Raw genomic sequence first — 12921 nt, forward strand, 5'->3', positions numbered from 1 at the left:
TGAGATACAAGGCACTCTTAATTATGGACTCAAATATGAGAAAGTTGCTTTAGACTTACATGGATTCACTGATTTAGATTGGGGTGGAAGTGTTAAAGACAGGAAAAGTATTTCAGGATGCTGTTTGAGTTTAGGATCAGTTATGATATCTTGGATACATAGAAAGCAGTCTTCGGTAGCATAGAGTTCCACAGAAGCCGAATACATTGCAGTAGCTATGGCCTCTCGAGAAGCAGTCTAGCTAAGGAAGTTACCTGTGGGATTATTTGGGCAAGCTATGAATCCCACGATTATTCATTGTGATAATCAAAGTTCCGTCAAGCTCTCAGTGAATCCTGTTTTTCATGACAGATCCAAGCATATTGAAATTCCTTACCATTATGTAAGAGATATGGTAGACAAAAATTCTGTAAAATTGGAATACATTTGCACTACAGATCAAACAACATACTCAGCAAACCTCTATCTAGAGTACAGATAGAACATTTCAGAAGGAGACTTGGTATGGTTGAGTTGTAATCCATTTGTACTCTTTTGATTATTAATAAAATAATTTTTATTTTGTCAGGCTATTGACTGTTATGGGCTCTACCATGTGTATTCATTGTTTAAAGAGGTGACGATCTCTAAACTAATGAACACTTGTATAATAGGCATTATGAGAGATGACGATCTCTTAGATAATGTACTAAACAATAGATTTTACTATAAGATCTAGATGAGTTTTTGTGATGTTGACATTGTTATGTTCATAAGTCACAGATTGGGTAAAGGAAGAGTCTTACTATTCTCCAGGTTTATCCTGTATTCTAGTAAATTTTAAAACTCAGGATCTTGTTGTGATATAAAAACATCATTTTCTATGAAATCACAACTTGGATAAATGAAGAAGTTACTCTTCAGATTTATCCTGTATAATATCACTAGTAGTAGTGATTTGTCATATCACAGGTTTAGTAATATGACTTTGTATCATGTGTTCTATGATACCACAGACTAAGAAGAATCAGATGGATATAGAGTATTAATTCTTGCTTATTCATTTGTATTGATGTTGCTAGATATAATATCTCTCTGTAGGGTTATCAAGTTAAGAGGGAGTGTTAAGAATATTAACCTGATCACCTACAGGTCTGATAGTATAGACCGTACTTTCTCTTCTCATTATGATATATCTCTAAACTAGCATTAAATATAACTCTAGGGGCCGGCGATTTCTCACGAAGAAACAAGTATAACGCTTAACTAAACTAACAATTGGTTGGTTAGGTGTTATTAGTTATGTCTTCCCTAATCGCCGATTTAGAAGGAGTTTAATTAGTGCAAGTTTAGGAAGGGTTATGACCCTTTCAGGGACATGCCCTTCAGGAAGGATGTATAGGGAGGTTATCAAATGCAGATTGAGGACACATAGTTACAATATAGTCTGCTCCTCTAAGCATTTATATCCTATAATTTGTGTCAGAGATATCCCCTCTCAGTCAAAGACATATTATTCATTATTGGATCTGCATAAAGATAAGTGTAGACTTCAACAAATATTCAGAACACTGAAGATCATTCTCAGCATTTAAAGACTGAACCAAAAGTCTGAATCAGAGATAAGAAATTTGCAGAAAATTTTACAATTCCTTGACCCTATGATTGTAAGATTGTAAATCGTCACATTTCCTTTGTTTGTTGTTGTAAATTTTGGCAACGATGTCATTCTTGTAGCAATTTAAACTCGGTCTTGAACAACTTTTTCAGTATGACTCAAGAGATTGTGGACGAAGCATCAAGTTCTTTAAAGAGATCAGATTTCTATAGTCCATAATCAATCATTCACTTTTGCTTCTGGATTCAACTGTGTGCAGCTTTTTACCATTAACATTTTGGATTGCACTTTGTAATCCTTCATCAGGATGTAAGAGTTGTAAGAGAGAAGGTTAGATTGTAGACTTAGATAGATTAATGAAGAGGGGAATGGAGGAGAAAGTGGGGACACAAAGTTCAACAAAATAGAAACCAAAAGAAAGTGTAAAAACCCCAAAATGAGAAAGACTAAAAAAAGTCAAATCAGAGGAAGACAATTAAGAGACAAAATATAAAACAAATAATAATAAGAAATCATATTAGGTAAAATGATATAATAAAAGATACAACAATAAAATAAATATTAAGATTATAAATAATAACTATAACATCATATTAAAATATTATAAACTAATAAAATGATAATAATATAAAATAATTAAATGATAATATTCTAAAAAGATATTATAATATTATGAATAGATAAAGATAAGATAAATTTATTAATGTCCAACAAGAGACCACAAAGAGGGTCAAAGTGACTGTCAAAATACAATAAGAAAGGCTGCCCAACAGTAGGAACACCAAATGGTGCTTGGGGAAAGCAAAAACATTTACAAATAGAAGAATCAAGAATTAGAGGCCGCTTAGGGGTAGTGGGGCGACCAAAGATAAGAGCATCATTCGCTCTCCTATTATTCTTGAGAGATTTAGAGTACTCCGACTATGTGAAGTTCTTGCATATGTGAGTGTGTTGGTGTGATTCAATGAGGTTTGATCCTTTGAATGTGCCCTTGTGAACCGCCATCAAATAACTAGGGTACGATGTCAATCAAAACTTGTGAGGTTTTTCCAAATTCTGTCAATTTCATACAAACAATCACTAAAAACAGCAGCCCAATCAATGTACCTGCTACCATTACATATGGTACTTATGAGGTAGAACATCCACATCATGAAATTGTGAGTTTCCTTGTGACATAGTACTTGGTTGAGAAGAGTAATCATGATTGCAAACTCATATCTAAATTTGCCTTGTCCAAATTTTTTTGGAAAACTATTTTCTTTTCTTTTACCAATGCTTGGCTACTTACTTTTGACATCCCACCAAGTGTTTGAGTTTGTGGCCCAAGTGTTTTAGCACTCCTCAAGACCTGCATCAAGTGACTTCTCATATGGAGGTATGGAGAAGGCGAGCTCGATGTTTTAGATATGAGACTACATAACACATGCCAATTGGTAGCTTTGATCTCTGTGCTTCACACAAGCAAAAACAAATTCTAATGCTTGTATTGAAATTCAAATGAAACCCACCTGAACAAGGCCACAAATCATTAATTTCTCTACAATAATGTTCACTCACAAGCACTGTTTATGCTGTTAGAGGCCTGGAAAAACAATTTTCTGAAATTGAACCTGGAATTCTGCAAAAATCCTCTCTTAAAATGTTGTTTCCATTTTTAGACTCTGCTGTTACTCCTATAGTTGAATAAATTTCCACTTTATTGTTGGGGAAAGAAAGCAATATTACGTCTTGGAAAAATAATCCACCATTGCTTTTTTCCTTTTTTCTATCAATAGGTTTCTTTTTTTGTTTTTTGTATTGAGCTCCAATTTTGAATTAGCATGTCACTTTTATAGCTATCTAAAGGCTATTTTTAAAAGAGACATCACTGAAATGGTGCCTAGGCCGAATCGGTTAGTATAACTTTCAATTTTTTTCAATTGTTATTTAGAAGATTAGGTGTGTGCTTATACATGGGATCTATTTTTTAAATAAAAAACAAAATAAACAAGCAGCATGCATCGTGGGATAGGCATGCACCACAAGTCTAAAAGTTTTTGAAATGTTTTTCCAAGGTGAATGTGCAATGTGTCTTTGTGGTACACCCCTCTACTTTCTTAGATACTTTGGATAGCCACGTGTCTGTTGACTATCACACACCCATAGAAAAATAATTTAAACTTTCATGCGTTGATGCATATTCTTCCTAAGGAACTCTCCAATAGTTTGAGGGTGAATAAAATGTATTCAATTGCACTTAAAAAAATATTGATCTTGTGTTGGCACATGGCTATACTTAAGTGTATCATAAGACAGATGAACGTTAGTAATTTCTTGTTGAAGTGAGCCTCTGAATCATCATACACATCATTTTGATCATTGATATTAGCATCCTTTCATGAGTTGCACACTATTACGTTGATCAGTGAACCTATTTTAAAACCTTATTGGCATGCTTAAAAATTCTGACAAGCACTATCAAACACTTTATTGTCTCCTTTCGAAATGCATCTCCTTCCCTGTTCTTGCGCACTTTTTGAAATCCCTTGCACACTCTTGTCTTAGGTTCACCACTTTCCCTTTAACTGCATTTCTTTGAACTTGTGTACCAGTACATAGAATTGTTAAAAAAAAAAGAAATCCTTGCTTTGTAGTGATGCATCCTTAGATGTACGCTGCTACATTGAGCTAGAATCTTTTTTGGCAAATTCCATATTTAATATGCCCGCTTTTTCTTTTTGACATGACTTTATACTAGACAAGAAATCTTTACTTAATAATTCCCTTGTATAGGCATGTGCCATTGGTTTAAAGCATGTATTGCCCATACACTTGTTATGACAGCTTTTAATTTTTCTTTCCTACAATGCATGACTACAATCTCCTCCATGCACATATCACTGCCTATGCATCATCTTTCACAATGCAAGTGTTTTCTATAGCTTCTTGTTCCTCATGTCAATGTATCCCCTTCATCAAGTTGGTCACATTTGTCCATTTTTCAGAGACTTGTTTAGTATTGGTGTGTGCTGATACACATCAATACACGTGACAAATGATTGATAATTACCCTTTATATTTGTGCCCACGAACATTTTGACATGCAAATACACTGCTGGGAATTCCTTGAAATGTTTTATCCCCTTTGTTGAGGCACACTTGCAATCTTCTATATGCGTCAATACACCATTCTGTCTTTATCTTTTGATTTGGCACACATTGAAGGATTTCAACATGCTAATACAGTGGCCTGTGACCCATGCATTCCTGGACTCTGAGTGTTTGAATTGATGCTCATCCAGTATCATGCATAGAAGGTAATCACTTCAAATTCAGAACATCATATGTGGATAAATGAAGTTTTTGTTTGATAAGGTTGACAAAATACAATCTTTTTATATTGGACGATATTTCTTAAGACATAGTTTTTGATGCGTCTAGAATATTTGTGTGTGCTGTATATCTTCTCTTTGTACATGTGTGCACATACATGGCCATGCAAATGTGCCTTTTAGAATTTCTCTTTTCTTGAATTCAAAAAAGGCTGATTTAGGCTTTAGAGAGTCTACTCTTTGAAAGAAGGGGATATAGTACTATAGGAAAAAGAACCATTATACTGCATAATGTTTTAGATAAAATATATGCAAAGCATCATATGGTTGAAGTCTTTTTTCTTTTACTTGGCACAAGACTATAGATATGGAATGGTAATTTGCAGCTTTTGATTAAGAGGTTTTGTTTCATATTTAATGTTTGAATATATCACAAAGTAGTTAATTATATCATATGATATCTTCTAGGCTATTAATGAATTTTCTTTTGCAGCAGATCGCCGTGGGGAGGTTGTACGAGTTACAAAAGAAACAGATGTTCAAGTGAAAATTAACTTGGATGGTTCGGGAATTTCTGATTGCAATACTGGCATACCTTTTCTGGATCATATGCTAGATGTAAGTTTGGATTACATTAAGACTGAAATCGTACTTGTTTTGAATCCATACTGTAAGTCTTTTTTTTCAAAACACACACAACTTGAAGTCTGTCAGTCTATTACAGCATAATCTTAACATACTAGTTTGATACATTTGCAAATCTGAACACCTTGGATGTTTCACAGTGAAAATCGTGGTCTAGTCCTTGAGGGTTTCCATCCCCATGATGGTATGATATTTGCTTCTTCAAGGTGTCCATCCTAAGGTGATCTGACTCATGCCTGAAGGGTTGCCGGCTCTAAACACTGCAGATATTGTAAGCAGCTTCACATTCATGAGAACAAAATTGAGTTTTGTTTTCAATTTTTGAGAATTGCTTTCTGCTTAACCCTCTGCCGCTGACCGTGCCCCACGCCTGCCCCCCAATGATGCTTCTGATACCTTCATCTCTCAATCATAGGAAATATAAGTGACATATCCAGCCCAAAATCTTTGAAAAATTCAAATTGAACTGATTACCACTAGGTGTGAGATCAAGTCAGCTGCCTTATTCCATTTATCATTTTTTACTAACAGGCACAGTTCTAACTATTTGGTAGTCCTATTTTGATAATCCACTCATTGACTACTATGGACCCTTTGCATCATGAATGTCAAAAATGGGATATCATTATTCCTCTCACCTTGAATTTGCTTCCCTTTAAGCAACACAAAACTGGGCGATCTTAAATGTCAGAGAACTTTCTATGGTGATTGAAAACTGTAATGTCCCCACTATTAGGGTTATCTTGAGACAAGTAATACCTGCAAAACGATTGTTAGAATCATAACAATAAAAAATCTTACTACAATATTCTACCCTCTAATTTAACCTCAACCTTAATGACGTCTCTAGATTGGGTTTCCTAACCCTTAGCTATTCTGCCGTCTTCTCATGAAGGGCTCCCATTAAGGTTCTTCTTGGACGGGACATCCTCTATCAAGGCCAATCACATATGCATATGTTTACATCATCATACTATTCTAGCATATGGATATTATCTATTAATCTTGGTCATGGTGGTCAGATGGAGACCGTAACGCCTCATATACCTCATGGTAGAGATTCCCTTAATCTCCATGGCATCATTCCTATGGACTAACACAAGAGAATTTAAGATCAACCCTTCTTTTCACAAGAAATCAACTTCTTATCACAATTGTAAATATTATATTTATATTACTAATTCCATTATATGTAACAATAATGCATATATTATTCTTACATATGTATAATAATACCTTATTATTGTCTATAATGATAAAATATCATATTACATATTTAATATTTATCAAAGTGCCACACTATACCTTATATACACAAAACAATTTGTAATAATAATAATACCTATCCTACCTTTTTACTTGATAGTGTGAGGTCCATGTTCTTACTCTCCTTTCAACCCGACGCTCAAATCACGTCACCCTCGTATTGATGACTATGATAGATTGTTTTTTGGTACATTGCTTATCTTGATTTGATTGGTGGGGGGCGCGGGTTTCTTTGTTATATATTCCATTTGATCCTTATATCTCTCGTGTGATAATGTCGGGTCCACACTTGCCATCGTGATTGTTTAATTGGTTGTAACCCATTGACCCGACCAATGAGAAGTTCAGTTCCTTGTTCTAAGTATGATTCACCTTATATGTGTTTGTTTTATCCTTATCGCCCATGACTCTTCCTACGTTGAGTATACTCATCAAATATGTTGTGATTCATTCAGTGCAACTTGAAGAAGGGTCGCACCCTTATTAAATAGACTATGGTATAGTTTATTAAACTGTAGTGATTAGTATTTCAATAGTATTTAGTTATTGCTTTAGATTTATATGAATCAATATTATATTTGAATACTAATGGTATAGCTTAATACTAATGATTAGTCACTATAAATTGATATTAGATTAATATTAGTAATTATTTTGGTTAAAAAATTAAAATCAATATTATATTAATACCAATTAATTGGTAATATTAATTATGAATTTTCATAATAAGTGATGTATTTATTATTCAAGTATATTTAGGTCAATTTTAGGGATATATTTGTGCTAGTCAAAGATGTTAATTATAAATTGATGGTAGATTTCATTATAAGAGGGTATATTGCAAAAACCTATCAGTATACCATACTCTCCTCCATGCATGGAAGGTTCTCCCTTGTCAGTAGAGTACATCTCACTTAATTAGACCTGCCTCCTTAAATACCAGTTTATTGGGTGCAAAGGCTTCTTACAACGAAAGTATAATTGCTTCCTCTACATCTCACTATAAGCCATGTCACATAACTGTTGACTCCTAAAGTTGTCTCATGATGGCCTATAGATTGAAAGGCTGCAACCCCTAATCTCTATAGAAAAAGTTTGTGCAGAGTCCTTTGCTTTTCCTATGGTGCTTTTTGTTAGCATGAATGTTGATGATGGTGGAGTATCCTAGCATTGCTGGAGCATTTGGGAGATTGCTAGTGTATGATCATATGTTGCATTCATGGCAATATTTGTTATTGATGTCAACATACTGAAGACTGACAGAGAAACAGATAGTGCTTGAGATTGTGTGGTTCGAGGATTGAAGATGAGATCAAGCGCAGTTGAGGATATGTTCTAAAAAGTGTTCTAATGCCGTGGTCAAGAGCGCATATAGAAAATCGAAGACTAGCGACAGTTATTCAAGATTTTTGGAAGACAGTATACAGACAGAGTTCTCGAGAAGTGGTTTCTAGTAATAGGATCATATCGTTTAACAAGGATAGAATTTGTTTAAGTGCAGTTTAGACAAAGGTAGAAGACATCATGTTGATGATGTGGTTGAGTGTGTGAAGTCTGAGATTGCACGTGTGAAGATTTGTGAAGACTAGGAGCCAACAATTTTATGTAATTGTGAAAAGATATAATATAATGTGTATTGTTTTATCTTAATGTGGTCCTATTGTAATTGTACATTGAGAAAACCTCAAGGCCAACTCAATAAATTAATTTGAGGACATGGTATAAAGGAAAGTTGTTTTCCTTGTGATTATGTAAGAAGCGTAATATGTGATGTAAAGAAAGAAAGAAAGCAAATTGTAAGTGTAAATTACATGTGAGTAAGCGATCTAAGGCATTTTTGTGATGCGAACTTTCAGATCTGGTATTGAGATCTGAGAAGTGTTTGGTGTAATGGAGGCACAATGAAAGAGTGAAGTAATTGCATTTCACAGAAAGTGCTAGTGGACTATTGATCTTTTGGTATTGTTTTGAAAGGAACAAGATAGAGGTCAGTTGGATAGTGAGTTTAATGGTCTTGCCCCTGAAATTGTTTGGGCATAGGGTCCTTTTGCCTTCCACAACTCCTAACAAGGTTGGAATCTCCTCACATGGATTCAAAGTCTCCTAGCAAGGACTGATATGTACTGAATGTATTTCATTGGCTCCTAATAGAGTCCATCTTTTAGTACATCATTTTGTGGGTACCATCCGCACCAAGGTTTTCCCTCTGATCAAGGGTTTCCTTAGTTAACGAAACAAGTGTTATTGTGTATGGTTATTTTCTTATGGTTATTGCACTTGCTGATTACATGTTTTAGATCTAACAAGGTTAGTAAAAATTGTTTTGATTGGATAATTGATTCACCCCCCCTCCACCCCCTCACAGTTATCTTGGTGGACTTTACTTTCTAACACTTTCACACTCATAACACTAGTGGGAGGCTCTCGGAAGGATTTGCTAGGTGCATTGTTTTGAATAAAAGGGAGACAAGGGAGTTTGATTGTTTTAAATTCCAACATCAAGGCCCTTTCTATGGTTGCTTGCAATAAATCTGTAGAAAAGGCCTTAACCAGCCCTTTGAGGATCTCATCCAACCCTTTGGCAAAGAGGAAAGTCCAACACCTCTTTGACACATCAAATGCCCTACCATTCAGAAATCAATCTTTATGTAATATGCATACATTGAGCCATGGTGGTGTGACTGTGCTAAATCTCTACAGTGCTATATAGGTTTTCCATCTCAAATTTATCAGTGAATTTCTTGCAAATCACCTTGTAGGCGATGGAGGAGCTGTAGCTTGAAGTGATTAGGCCATGATATCACCACAACTGTAATCACTTATTCCTCATAAATAGAGTCTCTTGAAAAGTTAGTGTTTGACTTTTGGATCCAAGCTTGGGCTAATCCTTTATTGGATACGTCAAATGAGGGAATGTTGATATTCCTAGCTTTGCAAATGTTTAGAAGAATTATTGGGGTGGGATTACTTCTACAGACATTGAATCACATATGAGTAGTTTTCATAATATTATCTAATGATTATATTTTAATTCATCGATGAAAATAATTAATCTTACCCTAACCATCACCTTGCTACAATTAAATTCATTAAGTCATATTTATTGTTTAACTAATTTAAGACGAAGCATTTACCACCAAATGTTTAAATATTTAAATTTGATTCTAAACTATGCACAGTTAAATTAGTTTAAATCCTAAATTACACCTTATATGGTATCTATCCAATCAAAATAGTTACCTAAATAATTTCACGAATCAAATCTATTGAAAAGCTGATCTGCTTGGCTCACTCAAGATCCCAAATTAACTAATGAATTAAATAATTGTCAACTCACCCATCAAATGAGTTGATGACTTAGTCACCTCCATCTAATTGGAAAATTGGTTGTTGTCTCGTTCCATTACATCCAACATTTGGATGCAACTCGTAATCTGAGATAAAATCTTCATTGTTCAAATTCCTCTTAGAAATTTTGGAAGTTATCCTTCAATTTCACTGTCCGGAGTCAAGCAAACAGACACTGCAGTATTTGGGAACAAACATCCCAAATAGCTTGAACACATCCAATCCATCTACAATGATCATTTGTATTAGTTTAGCATTCGTGATTCCATTCATTTTGTTTTCATGTGAAGTGTTATTGAGCTCAATTGGAAGGTGAGAGTTTGATTTCATTTGGAGTCTATATTCTCCTTTTTCGTTTCTGTTTGACTACACCTCTCACAACTTCCATTCTTGGTTCTACATTTGGACTTAAATGTGCATAAATTCATGAAGAGTGTCCAAGTCTCTCTTGTTTAACCATCCCGATCTTCTTGTGACGTGGCTTGATCTTTGCAGTTTAGTACCAAATAATGATTTTACTAGGCTGTTTTAGTTTGCTGCTGAAGATGAAGAGTCGCCTTGTGCACCATTACCCAAAGACGTAGTGGCTGTTAAAGATTATAGCTACAGTCAGTGTCGGATTGATTTAATCATAAGATACAATGTTGATATATATATCTCATATATATATATATATATATATATATATATATATATATATATATAATATTATAATTATACTCCATATATATATAATATTATAAATATATATAATATATTATATATTATACATATATATTAAATATCATACGTATGTTATATTGTGATTTATATTGTTAATGTATATTAACTATTAATGATTTATCGTAGAGACATGTCTCCTACTCTTATATTGATAAGAGATTGGGATCTGCATCAGGAACATATCAATTACAATGGCCATATTATTACATTTGCAGAAAAGATCCAGGCTACTTAACATGGTATCAGAGCCTAGTTGCAAATGTAAAAAAATTTCATCATAATCAAGAAGAAAGTAAAGTGAGCAAGGAAATAGAACGATATAAGAGGAATATGACTTATTATTATATTGAAGATCGAAAAAGTTTGGGCTGAGAAGAAGCAATCAATAGTGAGGAAAAGAGAAAAGATGTATAGCTATATATGCATCAACAAAGAAATCTAATCAACATACTCCTTAGTCGTTCACAAGTATAAAATTATTAAAAGGATATATTACAGTCGAGCGAAATCTATAATTCAGATACAAATTCAGTTCATACTGCACATGATTACTGTGAGAATTCCCATCATTCAATTGGTTTATTATCAACATATAATGTGATTTTAGCGATTGAAGGACCAACTACAACAATTCTAAGCCACATTAATCAACTCATATGCCCGAGGAATAGATTAAGCCATACTTGTCATTACCATGGTGACTAGAGTATGTAAAGATCACGCTAGCAACTAAAATGCAGAAACATTTGCTCAGAGGTATTATTCAGCATGATCTAACCGTACAAATTGAAAATATTGACAACTATTGAATGAAATTATTCCTGAGATATATAAGGCGTGGCTTGAAAGATATCGTGTCTATATAATCTTTATAATAAACCATCAATCACATGGATTGCGGCAAATATAATATGGCGACAATTTAAGATGGATAATCATCAATAATAGTTGTGAATTGCAATAGACAAGCATTAGTAACTGCAGAATGCATGCAATAACGACAGTAAAAGGATTGAGGGACTATAAAGCATTTAGGCTGCCTGTTTACACATATTCAGTATGCAAAGTTTTGCAACAATTGCACTGTATCAAACCTGTTATTTATGCATCCACCCAATAACACAGGGATTGCAACATGGTAAGGTGAAGATATTCAATGCATTCTTTGCTAGGTTCTCATGAACTCCCCCAAACTACTTTATTCACAAATGATAAAGTATATTTTATGATTTGATTGAAGGCAATTTCTGAAATAATTAAATTTCTTGTTTGTGGTTTGATATTCCCAACCATAGTATATGACAAAGATCTTTCACTCGTCGTTGGTCATCTTTTGTATTCTGCTCGTTACCCATATTTAGTCCTTTGAAGAGTAGTTATCTCTTTACATTAATCAAATATATTTATCCTCAATCATGAACAGCCGATAAAGGACAAACAAATACATTCAAAGACCCATTGGTATTTGGCAGGATACATGGAACCAAGTAACGATGAAGGAATGTGGATTATCATGGAATGAAATATAATGGTGACCTCTAGAGTTGATAGACAAATAATGAAAGAAATTTTGACAAATTAGCCATCGATAATGACTATTGAATTCGCAAATTATTCAATAAAGCTGGCAAATATATTCAAATGGGAAGAAAAAGAGATATTGGCAACTCATCTTATTCATCAGTCAAACCCATGTTCCCAATTAGAAGAAATACAAAAGGGACGAGAAGTATACTAGAGACATCAACGTGCAAAGCATGGACCTGAAGATCCAGTCAACACTATATATAAGACTTAAGCAGATGGCTATGAAGAATTCATCAAGATGTTGAGATCATTAATACCAATTTTAACTTTTGGAAAAAGCATGATTGTATCAAAGTAAATCGCTACAACTGAGGAATGGACAAGAACAACTAAGAGGGATATCTCTAAAGGTTAAATTGCAGAGATATGGATGATTTCTAGAGAAGATATTAAGTGCATGATGTCGTAGATATGTATTCACATCAACTATTATGTTACTGC

The 12921-nt window shown here is 34.0% G+C and overlaps 1 protein-coding gene across 4 annotated transcripts in view; it reads left to right on the forward strand.

Annotated features, from left to right (window-relative positions):
- The window catches only part of LOC149569647 (uncharacterized), a 173751-nt gene that overhangs the window by 20065 nt on the left and 140765 nt on the right, over positions 1–12921 (forward strand). For 2 of the 4 annotated variants that reach the window (XM_089822369.1, XM_089822371.1), the window contains exon 2: positions 5405–5529. In XM_089822369.1, coding sequence (XP_089678495.1) covers positions 5405–5529 — 125 coding nt within the window. The remainder of the gene's footprint in view (positions 1–5404; positions 5530–12921) is intronic. The other 2 variants (XM_089822370.1, XM_089822372.1) reach the window with 1 other exon arrangement.

Source organism: Cupressus sempervirens, chromosome 3, assembly GCF_028749045.1.
Source record: "Cupressus sempervirens isolate cs-2001-9-10 chromosome 3, ASM2874904v1, whole genome shotgun sequence".
In the NCBI taxonomy this organism is placed as follows: Eukaryota; Viridiplantae; Streptophyta; class Pinopsida; order Cupressales; family Cupressaceae; genus Cupressus; species Cupressus sempervirens.